The 18,006-nt window shown below is 39.4% G+C and overlaps 1 protein-coding gene across 5 annotated transcripts in view; it reads right to left on the bottom strand.

The window, feature by feature from the left end:
* Nucleotides 1-18,006, bottom strand: part of SPATS2L (spermatogenesis associated, serine-rich 2-like) — a 172,750-nt gene that overhangs the window by 75,228 nt on the left and 79,516 nt on the right. For 4 of the 5 annotated variants that reach the window (XM_011949962.1, XM_011949961.1, XM_011949960.1 and 1 more), the window contains one exon: nt 15,507-15,567. The exons of the other annotated variant lie outside the window; for it this stretch is intronic. In XM_011949962.1, the coding sequence (XP_011805352.1) occupies nt 15,507-15,545 (39 nt within the window). In that variant the 5' untranslated portion in view covers nt 15,546-15,567. The remainder of the gene's footprint in view (nt 1-15,506; nt 15,568-18,006) is intronic. 5 annotated transcript variants of the gene reach the window in all.

Consider the following 18,006-nt stretch of genomic DNA (forward strand, 5'->3'; position numbering starts at 1 on the left):
TTAGCCAGGATGGTCTCGATCTCCTGACCTCGTGATCCGCCCGTCTCGGCCTCCCAAAGTGCTGGGATTACAGGCTTGAGACACCACGCCCGGCCCAATGTGTGTTGTTTTAAGCTGCTGAAGTTGTGGCAGTTTGTTACAGCAGCAACCAGAAATGAATGCAATGGACCACACTTTGAGAAACAAAGGCCTACTCTTCTCTTCCTCCCTCCTTATAAGAAGATGTCTTTCCCTATCCCACCAACTATCACCTCTTAAAAAAATATACCTTCCAGATGGCAACCCTCTCCACAAAGGTTTGGGGGAATTGTAGCCATTCACTCATTCAAGCCACATTTTGTGAGGGAAAGTGAAATGAATCTGACACAATCTTTGCATCCAACGAGCTGACAAAAGAGTAAGGAAAATAAGGCAAAGTCATAAACAACTAGCACATCATTCTGGTAACAACGTCCTCTCAGAATCTTACCTGCTCTCTATTCTTTCTTTCATTAACCTGGACAGGCTCCCCTGTCTTTCACTTGGACTCTGGAAAAGGCCTCCTAATGGGATTCTCTGGCTTAGTTTCTCCTCTCTCCAATCCATCTTAAAATGGTCATTGCACAATTAATCTCCCCAAACTGCGTGAGCATGTTCACTGATGGAGGGAAGGAGATGGCAGTGAGAAAGAATTAGAAGAGGGGAAGAGAGGAGATAAATTATGAAATGAGTTTCCACCGGAAATACGAGAAACATCATCAAAACCCATGTGGAATGGAAGGCAGGTTCTTCTGTTTTTCTAAGAATTCAGAGAAAGGAGAAAAGGAGAAGAAGGGAGAGTGAAGACATAATAAAAATTTCAGATTGTGAAGGGGAAAATTTATGGAAACCATTCCTCTGTGTAAGAGTTTTAGAATTCGCTTTGGGGCTTAAAAAGTGGAGAAAGGTTTAGAGCTGCCCTTATGGGAATGAGATAGGAAACGACCTTGATGAACGATGGACTGCTGAGCAGGCCTGTGGGTCCACGGTGCTGGACTGCACAGATCTGTTACGGTGCCGATCGGCATGGTTTCCCCAACAATTCTCAACAAGCCAGAAGCAGGAGCAAAGGAACGATCCATGGTTACAAACTGTAAGAAATGTAGGGGTAGATTTTAGGGCTCTGAAACACAGGGGCTGCGTATCACTAAGGTGGCTGATGAAGGCATCTGTGGTCTATAAAGTGGGGGGGATGAATTGGAAAACTAGAGAGAGGCTAAGGGATGAGAAAGAACAGATGTTAAAGACAGTTAGATGACGAGAGAGGTTGATGATAAGGACATGCTCAAAGAAGGGATGTTAGACATTGCCAGTCTGTGGTCCCAGTCCTGCCTGCTGGTGTGTAAGTATAACCCCTTTTCTGCAGTCCAGCCCTTTGCTTTTTAAAAAGAACTAAAGTGTTCTCCACAATTCCATCTTTATAGAGTAAACATGCTCTTTTGCAATTTTTCATAAGCTGTGCTTCCCAAGTTTTTACTATCTGATCAAGCTCTTCTAAGCATATCCTGTTAAAATATGGTGCTGTAAGAGAAGTACATTGCTCCAGAAATGGTTGGATTAGAGCAGAGGACTGTGAGACCTGCACCTACCTTGGTTGGACCCCGTTTATCCATTAAAGGAGTCTACGGTGACATCCGCAATTTTAGGAGCCACATTAATTAATCACTAGGTCAAATGCAGGTTACTTGCTACTAACTCTCCTTCCATTGAGTTTGAGACAAGTGTCCCCTGGCCTTGTGCTATGACTAGAACACAAAGGTAGGATTTTATATTCATCTTTCTTAAATTTCAGTATGCAAGTTCTGACTCATCACTCCAGCCAGCTGTTATGTTTTGGAACCTTGAATTTTGTCCCACCATAAACAGGAATGTTTCAGCCATTCCTTCCAATTTTGTATCATTTTAAAAATTAGTCAACATCCTCTGTATCTTAGATTTGTTTATCTGAATTTTGTATAGGCCATGGCCAAGTATAGAGGCCAGAGTATTATCATAAAAACTTCCCTCAAAGTTGAAATTAATCTTTTAATACTTGTTCATTCATTTCTTCAGTCAGTCACAATGCACAGACTCAGAAGCTGGACTGCAGCAGTGACAGACGTACTGGGGTTTATAGTCTAGGAAGGCAAATGTTTGATGAATGCTATAGAAGAAGCAGTGAGGATGCTCTGGCATCTATAACAGGGGACCTGTCCTAGTCTAGAGAGTAAGGGAAGCCCCCTCCAAGGACTGAAGTTAGCTTAAACCAAGAACGATGGGTTAGTAGCACTATAGTTAGGCAAGGGGAATGGGAGGGAAGGTGGAGCATTCCAGGAAGAGGTACAACGTCTATGAACAGATAGGATTGAGTGACTGGAAGAGCATGCTCAAAGGAATGAAGGTCAAAGATTGCTGGAGCATTAAGTATGAAAAGGAGGGGGACTGTGGGTGACACTGGAGAAGAAAGGCACAAGGCAAAAGTGGGCAAGGCCCTGGAAGCCTTATTATAATTTTGAGGTTTATTCTAAGGGCAAGCCATTGAAGGGCTTTACTCAGGAGAGGAACATGACACTTGCATATTAAAGGTCATTCCAGTTTCTTTGTGAGTGTGTTGGAGGAGATCAAATGGATGCCTGTTAGGATTCCAACGGTGTCCAGGGGAGAGAAAATGGACCAAGATGGGGCAGTGTAGAAAAAGACTCACAAATTTCTTGGGAGGAAGCAATTGATTTGCGATTAACTAGATGCAGGGAATGGGGAAAATGAAGGAACATGGGTGACTCCTTGGTTTCTGGTTCGACTGTCTATGCGGCTGGTGGGATCATTTCCTGAGAATTGACCAGTGGTGGTACCTTTACTCTTTCAGGAGTCTGTGAGACATCTGTGTCCAGATATCTAACAGGCAGCTGAATCTGTAAATCTGGAGCTCCAGAAAAGAACTGAGCCAGGGATAGAGATTTTGGCACCATCAGCATCAAAGTGAGTCTCAACCCTGGCTGCAAACTGAAATTACTTGGTAATTTTTCAAAATATAGCTACACCTGAGCCCCACTCCAGATTATCAAATCTGGGACTTGGCACTCCTTTTAAAAAAAAGTTTTCCCAGGGACTCTAATATCCATCCAGAATTGAGAACCGTGAGTGAGAAATCATGAAAGTCATAGATAGGTAAGGGACACTGGATGAGACAAAGGAGAGAAGGTGGCACAGGACAGATCTCTTTTTAGGTATAACTGCTCACCTGTCAACTCATTTACCTGAGTGTACTAACTACACACCCACACCTCTCCATTATTTATGTATTATTATAATTTCAAAAATAGCAGTTCTAGTTTAGAACAGTTTTACTTTCTGTAAAGCAAAACTCTTCAAGGGGGCACTCTCTTTCTGTAAGAGGGTATCCCAGGTATCCACTGTTGCATAACAAGTGTCCAAAATTTTGTGGCTCAGAACAACAATCTATTTTTCACTATTTCTGTGGCTTAGGAATTAGGGAGGAATTTGGCAGAGTAGTCTGCCACGGGGTCTCTCATGGAGACGGATGGTGGGGGAGAGGGATGCTGGTACAGATGGGGTGTGTCTGAGCCTCTCTCTCTGTGCAGTCTGAAGGTTTCTCCAAGTGGTCTGTGTTGATGGGCTAGTCTGGGCTTCCTTGAAGCATGGTGCAACAGTCAGACTGTTTACATGGCAGACCAGAGAGCCACTGCAATATCCCACCTGGTGAAGAAGTAGCAGAATCACCTGGCTTTGGGAAAGTCTTTTCCTTCCTACTATACTGGTCAACCAGCTACAAAAGTCTGCCCAGTTTTAAGGGGAGAGGCAGGCTCCATCTTTTAATGCAGGAAGATACTATTGTTGTCTCTTTGAAAAACATGGTTGGCTTCGAATAGTTAAAGTTAATGAAATCAACAACCCAGATTTCTTTTTACCAATTCTTCATCTGTACTTTGTCCGGTCACTGAACATTTGGAATAAAAGCAAATTTATTTAACAGTTATAATAATACTAAATGAAAACCAATAGTTTATGTTAGATACAACTTCTTTAATTCCTAGAAATGAGCTGATAACTTATAGAGTAAGAGATATTCAAATGGACTTCTCTCCTATCTAAAGAAATAGTAAAATTGGAGACTGATTTGAGTAATAATAAAATTTCAGTCTCCCACACACAAAAAAGTAAAATTAAAATGAACTAAAGTTCTTAAATCTTTAAATTTAGTCCATGATCAACTTTTTATATCAGAATTTTGATTTTTAATCTGACACTGGGAAGTTTAAATATATACATATAACTATCAAATCATTGTTAGCAACAGTCTCTTTGACCTACATTTAAACAAGCAATAAGCTTAATACATATCTCATTTTACCCATTTAGCTAGCATATATTCAGTATATACCTACATGTTTTCTATAATGGTTCTTGGTTCTTCTCATATTTTCCCAGAACTACCAGTTAGACTTGCACGCAATTTTAGGGTACACTGAGTCCTTGAGTCCACTGGAAGTCTGTTTTCAGCCAGCTGGTTATACCTACACGGTATTAGGACTTAGGTAAATACTCTGGCCACTATCGCTCATGAATTCTGTATTTGAATTTATTACTGAGGACAAAAAAATGTTATCTTCATTCAAGGCATTTTGTTTCTGGTATTTTAATCAGAGTAGAAACTAAGACACTTTAATCTTCTGCTTCTAACTTAGCATATTCAGTAAAATCTTTCTTCTCATTTTCTTTGCAATTTAAAGTCTCCACCTGGGGGCAGGGGTCGGGGGGGAAATGGTAATTATTGACATTTACTCTCTCTGAGGGATTTTTTTTTCCTGCTGATTCACAGAACTTTTCAGATAAAGAGTACCATAAAGGCATAAGTCACTATTACCCTTTAATCAATACCAGAATAAAGGAGTTAATTACCTTTCAGTCAATACCAGAATAAGGGAGTTGGGTTAATCTCTAAATTATATTAACCTTGGATATTTCTTCACTGTGGTGTGGAGGAAGCTGATGATTTAAACACCATGGAAACTAGAAGCACACACTCTGTCTCTTTGAGGGGAGTTTATTTGTTCACCTACATTTTTTATTTTAACAGGTTTGATCAATTAAAAAAGAGCATGATGATTTGAATACCAGTCAAAATTATCATCTGATTGGCCAGATCTTGTTTTCCCAATGATTTTATGAGTTTATTTGTTTGCTTTTCCTCTAAAGGCAGTAAAAAAGAATTAAAACCAGTCAGCATTTGCCAAATTCCTAAAATTACAATTTGAGCCCCTAAAAAATTTAAAAACCACAATTGTCCATTGGAAGATGAGTGGATAAAGAAAATGTGGTATATATACACAGTGGAATATTATCTAGCCTTACAAAAGGAAACCCTGCAATGTGCAACAACACTGATGAATCTTGAGGATACTATGCTAAGTGGAATCAGCCTGGCACAGGACAAATACTGCATGACTCCCTTCATATGAAGCATGTAAAATAGTCAAACTCATAGAAGCAGGGACTAGGATGGTGGTTTCCAGGGCCTGGAAGGAGGAGGAAATGGAGTATTGCTGTTCAATGGGTATAAGATTTCAGTTATGCAAGATGAGTAAGTTCTAGAGGCACTGTGCTTATGGCTAACAATATACTGTACTGGCATTTAAAAACACAGTAAGAGGGTAAATTTCATGTTAAATGTGCTTAGCATAGTATTTTTAAAAAGAAAGAAAAACATCAAGTTATATAACTGATCCTAAATCATCATTTCAATATATTTTTGATAATTACCTTCAAGAATTGAGAAGCAGAGTTCCAAAGCATTCCTAAGACAAGAGGGCATCAGAAATGTTATGCCAGTGAACCATACATGGACTTTTAAGATGGTTCAATCAGGTTCCTTCATTTTATAAGAAACTGACATACTGAGAGGTTATGTGCTAAGTTCAACCTGAGGCAACCAGTTTGTATCAGGACTCAGGTTGGTGCCCATGTTCTCTGATCTGTAGCACAGTCTCCCTTTTGGTCTTTCACAGTGCCAGTGCGTAGGAGGTGGGAAAGACCACAGGTTCATCCAATGATAGAGCTGCCAAGGATTTTGGAGTTCATCTAGGTGAACTCCCATCGTTTAGCAGATTAAAACATTGAAGCCAAGAGAATAAATACAATGTATACACATTGTACACAAAGGACACAGGTTTTCATTCAGTATAATGATGTTCCTTTGTTACTTTACATGTGGTTTGATACAAAGTATATTTTTAATGGACAATAAGATTACTGAATCACTGTTCACCCTAGAAGTTGAGAAGGCTCCCCATACTAGTGGCAGTAGACTTGGTTTGCTAAAGGATGGGAAATTCTAGAGTTTGCATTTTAATTTACTAATTACTTTAGAATGATGGTTCTCAAACTTTTAATTTATTCTTTTCAATAAACATAAAAATGTCAAGCTTTTCTCATGTAATTGAATTCCAAAATAGGTATTCCAATTTCCTTTTAAAATATATATATATTTGTAATATATATATATATATATATATAGTGTTACACTCTGAGACATTGTGGCAGCTACAGAAATCAACACAGTTGACTGACAGCCTCTGCCACTTCCTCTGGGTCCCCCAGTGCATTTACACCCCAGCCACACTGCCCCCAGGAGGCTGCTAGTTAACAGCTCAGGAGGCTGGGGACTAGTGAAAGCTCATTTCTGAACATTCCTCCAGTGGGCAACGTTGGCCTAAACACTCCTCATCAGCTTGCCGAAATTCAGTACTGCATTGTAAGTTTGAGACGTTCTCTGCTCGATTTTCCTTTCTTCTCTCTCTTCTTTCAAGCTATCAGATTTGTATGGAAGTCTACAGCCTCTCCCTGCCTGCTCTGGCTGCCAACCCTCTTCGCCATCTCTTCTAATCCCATCTTACCTTGGCATCTGTCTCTTGGAGGACTCAAAAGAAAACGAGTATGTGGAGTTTTTTTTCTAATTATACCTATTTTTTCCCCCACTGACATTTTAATACTTGCCCTAGACCCAGGAAGTATGTCCCACTTCCTTCTTCCTCCCCATAAATTGAGAATTACCATTAGACAATAGTGGCTAAATTAGTTAACATTAATTAATTAGCCAATATTTGGGGGGCACAAAGTCTATGATATTATTATTATAGGAGCTATTAAGTACACAAATAAATCAAAAGTCCATCAGGAGCTTATAATCAAGTTAAGGAGCAATGACTTACAGGGAAAATGTGGTTTTAATAATAATACAAGCAATAACAATTTTAAGGTCTGAGTCTATGCATCTATCTGTCTGTCTACCTGTCTGTCTAATCTATCTGAACAGATTTCCAGTGTGCAAGGTTAGGAGAGAAGGAACTATTGTTACAACATTCCAACATTGTCATTTTCTTCTCTGTAAAAACTGAATAATTTAATACAAAGGATCATGGAGAGAAATAACTAGAATGTTGGTAAAGTACCTATAAATCCCAAGGGATTGTGAACAGAGTTACTGTTTCCTGCTGCCAAAGGGTTTCATTTTTGACATGCTCTTGTATTCTTTAGCATTAATCATCTATCTTATATATACCTCTCAGCCGCAGTGCACAGGGGCTACCAGGAAAGACTGGAAGGAGTGGGGGTGGGGAGGCAGGAGAAGCAGGAGAGAAACACTGTGAATTCCAATCATGTAGCCTGGAAAAAGCAATGCGATGCTAATCCTACAATAGTAAATTTCTTCTTATCCCCTGAAACTGATGCTGACATTTCCATTTATTCATTCAGTTCCTTTAGACTCCTTGTCTAATCTCTTCTAGTTGCCAAGCAACAGTAACAGCAGTTCTGTACCTAAGCATTAGGCAACAACTATTGTCAATGTTTCTCCTTTCTGTGAACGGGAAATTTAATGACCCTTTCCTATGAGAAAATGATGACAAGAACCTGTTCCATGGTGAAATCTGAAAGCTGTGTGGCTTGTGTTCTTGTTTGAATCCAAGGGTTGGACTAAATTGACTTCAACACTCCTGCAAAATTTTCCCAAAAGCTTGCATGGTTTGCACTTTCAAAACAACTCCTTAGCATTAAAACTTGTCTCAAATCCCACGAAGCGAGTTATCTATTAAATGGAGTTAATGTTTAAAAGGTGCATAACGATGGGTTTCTTCTGTACCAAATGCTTGGATTTTTCTGACCACACTCCACCCCATATAAAGATTTGAACTATACTTCACTACTTTGTAAAATGCAAATCAAGAGAGTTACAAGAAAAAAATAATAAAATAGTATATATTGATTCAAAAATAATTTTAAAAATCTGCTCATCTGTTGGGGACAGACACCAGGACACACAGACATGAACACTTTCTATCTCCATTATCTGCAGAGATATTGAATATGTCACCTCTCTGGACAAGAGACTTTTCTCCTTTTTCCTATTCCTCCTTTTTTATTTTAATGATTCTATACAATTATTGTTTATAAACCAATTTAACTCTATAACAGCTCTAAAAGCTATTGCCAGTGAGTGGTGCAGCTCAGCAATGGCATTATAGTCTGAGCTGTTCCCCATTTCCTTATCATCATATTGTCTAGTCTCGCTTACTTTTTGTAGGCTCAGCAATAGCTATAACAGTTTGAAAAAGTCAAGTCCACTTTTATGTTCTTTTTCTTATTTGGTCTTTTTACTTTTTCTTTCTAATCTTGGTTCTATGGGAATTTACATTTTGAGTTTCAAACTTTTTTTTTTTTTTAAGACTGAGTGTCACTCTGTCGCCCAGGCTGGAGTGAAGTGGCATGCTCTCGGCTCACTGTAACCTCTGCCCCCTGGGTTCAAGTGATTCTCCTGCCTCAGCCTCCTGAGGAATTGGGATTACAGGTGCCCGCCACTACGCCCAGCTAATTTTTGTATTTTTAGTAGAGACAGGGTTTCGCCATGTTGGCCAGGCTAGTCTCGATCTCCTGACCTCAGGTGATCCGCCTGCCTCGGCCTCCCAAAGTGCAGGTGTGAGCCACCGTGCCTGGCCTCAAACAAAAATGTTAATTAACTAGAGCTCCTTTTCCATTTTCTAATTGTGAAATAAACAGATAAGCTCCCCCAGATTCTTTCTAGTTTATATTGTTAAGAGCTCATAAAGCAGCTCTACATTTATTATTGTACTTGATGACTTTGTGAGGCAGATTTTATTATCATGTCCAATTTACAGATTAGGAAATTGAGGCCCAGAAAAGTTAAGTGGCTTATTTCAGGATGCTCAACTAATAATCTCTGACTTCTGTCTCCAAACTCCACACTCTTTCCACAGCCTTACCTTGTTGGATGTCACCTCCCAAGTGTACTGCGTCTTCCAGTGTGGCTTAGGGACCACTCATTGGAATTAGTTATCAGTGCATAATTGGACACTTTGCAATTATTGACCCCATTCACAAGGAACTTCTTTACTTTCTATCATCAAGTTTTACTGCTGAATTGTATTCTATTTAAACTGATTTATGAGAATGCATTAAAAATAGCTGACTAAAATTTCTATTTTGTCTATACTAGTTCTAATAATCCTTTCTTATTCAATTAAAATTACATTTAAACATTTGTAAATCTAATTTACCTTGGTACCCACATATTTTACACAGAAGTAATCTAATGGTGACTATTAAGTCCTACACTGAAATCATCTATAAATTTCTAGTGTTCAATTTCTGTAAAAATACATTATTTGGAAAAGAAGCTATTAAAAATGAATAAGCCCTATATATATAAAACCTTATATATATAAAACCTATATATAAGATCAGATTAGCCCAAAGATTTTGTTCTGATACCTCACCTTCACAAAGTGACACTTGGGGAAATTTTTTCTCTCTTTACTTTTTTATTTCGTGCAGCAGGATATGACCTTGATGTTACTTAGCAAAGGACCTCATTTGGTATTGTGAAGCCTACCTGAGACCACCTGTATGATTATGTAAACATACAACTTTTCTGAAGAACCACAGGTAGTCAACATAAGTAACCCAAGTTTCTGTTTCTAGAAGAAATTTAAAACATGCTTTATTTAACAGCAAAAAGAGTACTAAAATGAGATGACATTTCCATTAACCTACATTTCATTTTTCAAGAAGACTTGAGATTTTGCAAAACATCGTAAATGGGAAATGAAGTCTCTAAAGAATTTAACAATTCAAGCAGGCGTGTTCATTCATTCATTATTCATTCATTTATCTAACTCTATCTGGGGGGTCAACTATGTATCAAACCCAAGAATAAGTAATAGTAAGAACCATTCACCGCCTCCAAGAAGCACACAGTCTCACATGGTGAAATGGAGCCACAGCCGACAATTACACTCCCTGGAACAACAGCTGCAGTGGAGAATGCAGAGAACCCCACAGAAGTACAAGGTGAATGACAGAAGAAGGGTGAATCATTCAGGCAGGGCAGGAGAAAGGAGAGAGTTGAGTCCCTAAGGAGGACATCCCAGACAGAGGAAACAGCCTTTGCAAAGGAGGCAGACATATTTAAGGTCAGGGTGGCGACTGAGAGATGCATGGAGATGTGGCAGTGGATAAAGGTATAAAAGGTGGACGGGGTCCACTCATGCAGGGGATGTATGTAATGCTCAAGAGACCAGACTCTGATTGCAACCATATTTTCAATTTAATTACTTATCGCTATAATCCAACAAGATAGAGATATTTTAAAATGAAACAGTTGAAAGATTGTCAATTTTAAGTTTCAGTTGTCTTCAATATTAAACCTGAAATTATTAGCCACCTGCTCCTTTGGACTAAAAGCTGCATGAAGGCAGGAATCATTTCCTCACCAAAGCACCTACTCGAATTCATCCAATAGAGGACCCACTAGAGACAACTGATGAACTCATTTGATTCCAATACTTCTTATGAAGTAATTAATTTCTCACAGTGCTTGACTAGATACTGCATCAACGGCACTACATAGATGTTTTATCTGATCTCTACAATCTTGTACTCTAAGACATAACAGTTGTTATTATTCTTAATTTTCATAATTAAAATGTCATTGCTCTGTGTGACAGACTGAGAAACAAACTAATCATAAAAAGGCCATGAAAGCTAATAACTAAAGACAGTAAGTATACTACAATAAATCAATGTAAAATTATAAACGATCAGAATTTTCAGTTGTTTATTATGGTTTATTTTACTGAGTTGAGAAATCGATTAACCTTTTGACATGGGAAGATGGAATTCACTAAATAAGTTACAGAAGCACTACTTCCATTTTCATCACCCTCTTTCAAAATAGTGCCAACACTTTGATAAGTTATGGAAATGCAGTGGGAAAACACTACTGTTAACTGTCACGTGGACATATGACACCGCTCATGAGGAGTGGAATGACTGTGGCTCGTAAGCCTATGCATGGAGCATTCACACTGAACCTCCATGATCTGTGCGCTGACAGATCAGCCTATTTTCCCTCATTGGCATGATGCCACCTCTGTTTTGAATAAGACACTCTAACACTCTAATGTTGGCTGCTGAGCCTACCATATTGGTCTGTCCACCAGCCATGCTTTGCAGGGATCAGTTGCTATGAGTCTGATTCTTTAAAGTGCTTTTCCTTTCCATGGTCCAACTCTAGGAGCTGTTCCATCTCGGCAGATATTAGCAGAGGGGCTGCCGATCCTTGGTCAGCATCATGGCGCCCAACCCAGCTTCTCAAATTGGGGAATACATATTCTCACTTGAATATATGACTGTAAGTTCAGACATTATATGAAGAAGCCATGATATAAAAGGGACATCTTGCTGCTATTTTTTACTCAATGGCCAATAAGTTTGTAAAGATACAGGAAAAAACAAACTCAGCTTCTCCTACTACACTCTCACAATGCAGAATACTTCTGGGGACCTCTGGTAACCCATATGTGTGGGGGACTTCTCTCCACCAAGCAATCCTTCAGCAGTGGATTCTTCAGCAGACATCAGCTGGGTGTTCTCCCACTTAGTTCTCCCAGTGTTAATTCTGACACTGTCCACCTGGAGATAGCATCAGATTCCACAGATTGAGAGCTCAGTTCCACAAGACCACCCCCCACTTCAGATTCCAGCACAAGTACAGTTGGCCCTCCATGTCCACAGGCTCCATATCTGTGGATTCAACCAATCACAGAACAAAAATATTTTGAGGAAAAAAACAGTAAAAAATATCAGGAGTGTACTGAGTACCTATGGCTTTTGGAATCATAAAATCAAAATATCTTAAGTCAAACCACCATAAATCAGGGACTGTCTATAATTTGCTAGAGTGGCTCACAGAACTTAGGGAACACATTTACTGGTTTATTACAAAGGATATTATTAAAGTTACTGATGAACACGAGATAGAAGAGATGCACAGGGCAAGGTATGTGGGAAGGGGTTCAAAGCTAACATGCCCTCTCTGGGTTCACCACGCCAAACCTCCAAGTATTTAGCTCAGCCCTTTTGGGTTTTTATGGAGGCTTCGTTACATAGGCATGACTGCTTACATCATTGGCCACCAGTGATCAATTTAACCTTCAGCTCCTCTCCCCTCCTGCCAGTTTGGTGGAGGGAAAATTCCAACCCTCTAATCACCTGGTTGGTTCCCTGGGCAACCAGCCCCCATTGGACGATATCCAAGAGCCCTCAGCCAAAGATCAGCTCATTAGCATACAAAAAGACACTTATCATTTTGAAGATACCAAGGATTTTAGGAATGGTATATATATTTCATAATAAGTATCACAAAGTTACAGTGATTTTATACTGAAATAATGTGTGGAATATATTATTAAATACAATGGCTAAAAAATTTGCATCAATTTTTAAGACAACACGTAATAATACTCCAAGGAAATTGTATGTTGTCAGAAGTTAGTTTTGACCATGTGCCCAGAGACTTGGGGTAACACATCAGTCCTTCTGTGTCTTGGGGGCATTTTGATGGAAAACCCTGAGAAGCAGTAATATGTGGAAAGGGTACAGGCTTTAGAACCAGACACAGCTAAGTTTGAATCCTTGTTCCTCCACATTTCTTGAGAGTTTGACTTTGACCAAGACAAGTCTGACCTCAAGCCTCAGTGTCCTCATCAAACAGAAAGGTTATTTAATATGAAGATTTATAAAATATGTAGCACAGTCACTGATGGAGCCAGGTGAGATTTTTAGAAAATGTAAGATCAAGTCATACTCCAGCTTAAAACCTTCCAGCAGTTTCTTTCTGCTCTCTGAATAATGCCCTGCATGGCAGTATCAAGGTTCCAAACCTTTCAGGTCATGGACCTCCTTTGGCAGTCTGGTGAAGACTTTGGGGTCTTTCTCAAAACAACATTTTAAAATTCATGAAATAAACTGCATGTGATTACAAAAGCAACTACTTATATTGAAATATACTTAGAATATTCATAAAAACAAACATGCTACAGTAATATATGTACTTCTCTATTAACACATCAAATAACATCATACAGTAACAGGGTTCTATAACTACAGTAAGTTTGAAGTAGTGATGAACAAACAACATTTCAGGATATCTGCAACAAATGTAATTGAATATGAAAATGTCTGTGATTTTTAATTGTGAAAGTCACAGGCACTGCTGCTCTACTGTGGGTTTTTTGTTTGTTTGTTTGTTTTTTGAGACGAAGTCTTGTTCTGTTACCCAGTCTGGAGTGCAGTGGCGTGATCTTGGCTCACCGTAACCTCCGCCTCCAGGGTATAAGTGATTCCCCTGCCTCAGCCTCCTGAGTAGCTGGGATTACATGTGCCTGGCACCACACCCAGATAATTTTGTATTTTTAGTAGAGACAGCGTTTCTCCAGGTTGGTCAGGCTGTCTTGAACTCCCAACTTCAGGTGATCCAACCACCTCAGCCTCCCAAAGTGCTGGGATTACAGGTGTGAGCTACCACACCCAGCCCTACTTTGTTTTTTTTTTTCCTTTGCCTACATTCATGACTGGAGGAACTAGTAAATTTCATTTAGATATTAGTGAAGATAAAAATGTATTTGTTCTCATCTACATTCATGGACCCATGGATTGTAACCACGATCCCTTGGAGATCCATGGACCTGGACAGAGAGCCGGCATTCTAAGCGGTATTCTTTGACTTCATCTCCCATCATCAATCACCTTTGTCTGCCACACTTGGACCACACTGACCACTTGGCTTGTCAAACACATTCAACTTAATCCACCTTAGGCATCTGCTTTGCTTTTCTCTCTGTCCGGAATTCTCTGTCCTCAGATCTTTGTATGGTTGTTTCTTTCCCCATCTTTATCTCAATCAAATGTCACCTCCTCCAAAGGGCTTTCCTGACCACCCCACACAGAGCAGCCACCTCCCCTTGCCTCCCCTTTCATCACACCACCCTGCTGTTTTCTCCACAGTCGTTATCACTGCCTGAAACAATTGTGTTCATTTAGATATTCTTGTGTTTATTCTCTGCTTCCCTGCCCTAAAATATGAGCTCCACGGAAGCAGGAACTTCATCCACATGTTCAGCGCCATATCCCTGGCATCTAGAGTGGTGTTTGGGTCTATTACCCCGTTGCTAAGTGAAAGAAAAAATAGTAAGAGCTCACAAATGTCACTTCTCTCATCCTTCACTCTGTATTTTTGGTATGGTGAGGATACAAAGAGATGAAAAACAAACCCCTGCCCTCACATGGTTTACAGTCCAGAGAAGGCTGTGGGGTGACGCTGTGGAAGGTGCACCAGCACTGTGGTGGCTTGGGCTCCTGTCTAGGCTCTCCCACATGCCTGTCAAACCACTGGCAAACCAGTGCTAGGGCCATAGTTCCTATGGTGTCAGACAAATGGGTTGGACAAATTTATCTTCATGGTCTACGGTTTATGATCCTTAAGAGCTAACAGTGCAAGGCAGCATATGTGGCAGGTGAGGGATTCTGACCCTCAGTGGAGGACGCAGCATAGACTTGGAAAGAGCTCTGAAGTGGAATCAGTCTCCAACAAATCATGAGAAGTGGGGATTTTCAGAGTCATGAACTCTCAGCGTTGAAAGAAATGTCAAAGGCTGCCCAGCATTACCACCAGGTGTTAACACTGGATGTCTCTCTGAGTCCCTTTCTGAAGAGATAATATAATACCCTTGCTCTTAGATGTAACCCAGCATGGGGGTGAAGAGTATGAACTGCGGAACCGCACACCGCCTGGGTTCAAATCCCAGTTCTGCTGTTTACCAGCTACGTGAACTTAGCCAAATTACTTAACTTCTCTGTTTCTCAACTTCCACCTCTGTAAAATGGAAATAACAACAGTATCTTCTTTATGGGGTTATGGTCAAGAGTAAATGAAAAAATGAGCGTCATATGCTTAATATGCTTTCAGTAAACATTACTTATGATTCTTTCTGCTCAACAGTTCACTGGTGTGGCAAACTTACTACATATCCCCCAAAACTATTTTCCCTTTCTCCATTGTAACTGAGTTTTTACCAGCTAGGGACTGTATTACCCAGTTTGGAGTTTCTGTGAGCCAATATATAACTTGATCTTACCTTTTCCTTGACATTCACATGAGTATTGAGTTCAGCCATCTTGCTTCTAGTGGAATAGGCCCTATAAAGAAAGAAAAAAGATTAAGTTTTAAAATTGATTTCTCAATGTGTTATTTTTTTACTCTCTTCTGACATAGTAAACAACTTCATTTGGTCATAATCATAAATATCATTTTAGAATGTAAAAATACTTTCAAGCTAGGCATCTGACTTAGATATGTTCTAAAAGCATGTTACAATAACTCTAGAAGACAAAGTAAAATCTTTTATTCATACTGTATTGACATGAAAAATGACAAAGACAGATGGGAATTTATCTAAATTGTGTTTCTTCCTATTATGTAGAAGAAAGGTGGTCAAAAATAGAGAGAAGGGAAATTGTACCTATTTTAACTAAGTATTGTCATCACAGTCCTCACTGTCTCAAAGCTTTTATTGGCTCCTAGGTAATCTAACAAACATTTATTGAATATATCTCTCCTATAGGTACATAACAATACCAAGTACTGCAGGAAGAAACAGGAGGAAACTACTCCAGGTTTAAACATAAGAATCCACCCCCCAACTTCTTTTCTTGTCTTTTTTTTCCCCAACTTTTCTCTCTATCTGGAATGCTCTAATTTCAGATCTTTGCAGGGTTGTTCCTTTCCTGTAGTCTTTTTTTGGGGGCCGGCCTCAAAATCTTTTTTTTGAGCTTGTCTCAAAACAAATCTAAAGGAAAACCTACCTGTTGTCAGACTGGAATGCAGTGGTGTGATCGCAGTTCACTGCAGCCTCGATCTCTTCAACTCAAGCGATCCTGCCACCTCAACCTCCCAAGTAGGTGGAGCTGCAGGTATGCACCACCGCCCTCAGCTAATTTTTGTACTTTTTGTAGAGACAAGGGTCTCACTTTGTTGCCCAGGCAGGTCTCAAACTTCTGGGCTCAAGCAATCCTCCCCCTTCGGCCTTTCGAAACACTGGGATTATAGGTGTGAGCCACTGCGCCTGTCCTCTGCAGCCTTCATCTTAGCTCGAGTATCACCTCTTCCAAGAGGGCTTCACTGACCACTATATCTAAAGCTGCCACCTCTCCTGCCTTACTCTCCAACAGAATATAACAGTTTTAAATTTGTTTTTTCACTTACTGACACATCATGAGCAACATTCCAGATCAATACATATGTATCTTCACCATAATTTTTATTGTCCATAATTTCTTAATCTCCATTTTCAAATGGACCCTTAAAACTTTCCATAATCCTTCTGTTTCTTCAAAATCTTCAGGTTTTCTGCCTTTGGTGTCCAATCTCCTTTGTAAAGTGGTCCCCTCTGAGAAGATCTGTGTTCCCAAAATCAAGCTGTTGTGTTTTCTTTTCCCTTATCTGGTCAAAATCTTTCACCATTATAATGGAAGACAGATCTTAAGACTTTAACGGATTTAATCTTTTTGAAATAGAGAATAAATGACTTAAATGCACAAACAGATTGGTTCAGAAATTAGCAGCCAGTCAGGCCAAGATATCAACATATACCACCTATTTGCATGTTGAATGGTTTTTGTCAATCAAGAACCACTGAAACACTTTCTTATATTCTTTTGCTTTTGTTATAAAGAGTGTCCCCACCTCCAGAGTAGACACATGCTAGGAATAATTTGCAAAAATTCTCTGATTCCTCCCCACTATTTTATTTTACACCTACATCTTAAATAGAGCATAAATTCAGATCCATTATCTTTTGTTGATTTTAGGATGAAAGCTTGGTAATATGCAATGTTAACTCTATTACTACTCAAATTATTCTCAACTAGGAATCCAGAGAGACAAATTATCAAATATTAGAAACAGTAAGATTTTATTTTTATAAGTTTCTAAATAATACTGCCACTGACACAAGCATTTGCACATGCTAGCAGGAGAGACCCTGCATACTTGCTTCCAGTAAAGCAGCACTTTCCCAAATGCTCCATAAAAGTGCCCAGTCTATCGGTAAGTTCTATATCCCTTGACTTGGCATATAGGAGAATCAGTTGGTGCAAAAGTAATTGTGATTTTTGCCATTGAAAGTAATGGCTAATGCATCACCAAGACAGTCCTAAGCCAAAAGAACAAAGCTAGAGGCATCACGCTACCTAACGTCAAACTATACTACAAGGCTACAGTAACCAAAACAGCATGGTACTGGTACAAAAACAGAGATACAGACCAATGGAACAGAACAGAGCCCTCAGAAATAATACCACACATCTACAACCATCTGATCTTTGACAAACCTGACAAAAACAAGAAATAGGGAAAGGATTCCCTATTTAATAAATGATGCTGGGAAAACTGGCTAGCCATAAGTAGAGAGCTAAAACTGGATCCCTTCCTTACACCTTATACAAAAAATAATTCAAGATGGAAGAGAGACTTAAATGTGAGACCTAAAACCATAAAAACCCTAGAAGAAAACCTAGGCAATATCATTCAGGACATAGGCATGGGCAAGGACTTCATGTCTAAAACACAAAAAACAA

This window comes from Colobus angolensis, unplaced genomic scaffold, assembly GCF_000951035.1.
Source record: "Colobus angolensis palliatus isolate OR3802 unplaced genomic scaffold, Cang.pa_1.0 Scaffold30, whole genome shotgun sequence".
NCBI classification, from domain to species: Eukaryota; Metazoa; Chordata; class Mammalia; order Primates; family Cercopithecidae; genus Colobus; species Colobus angolensis.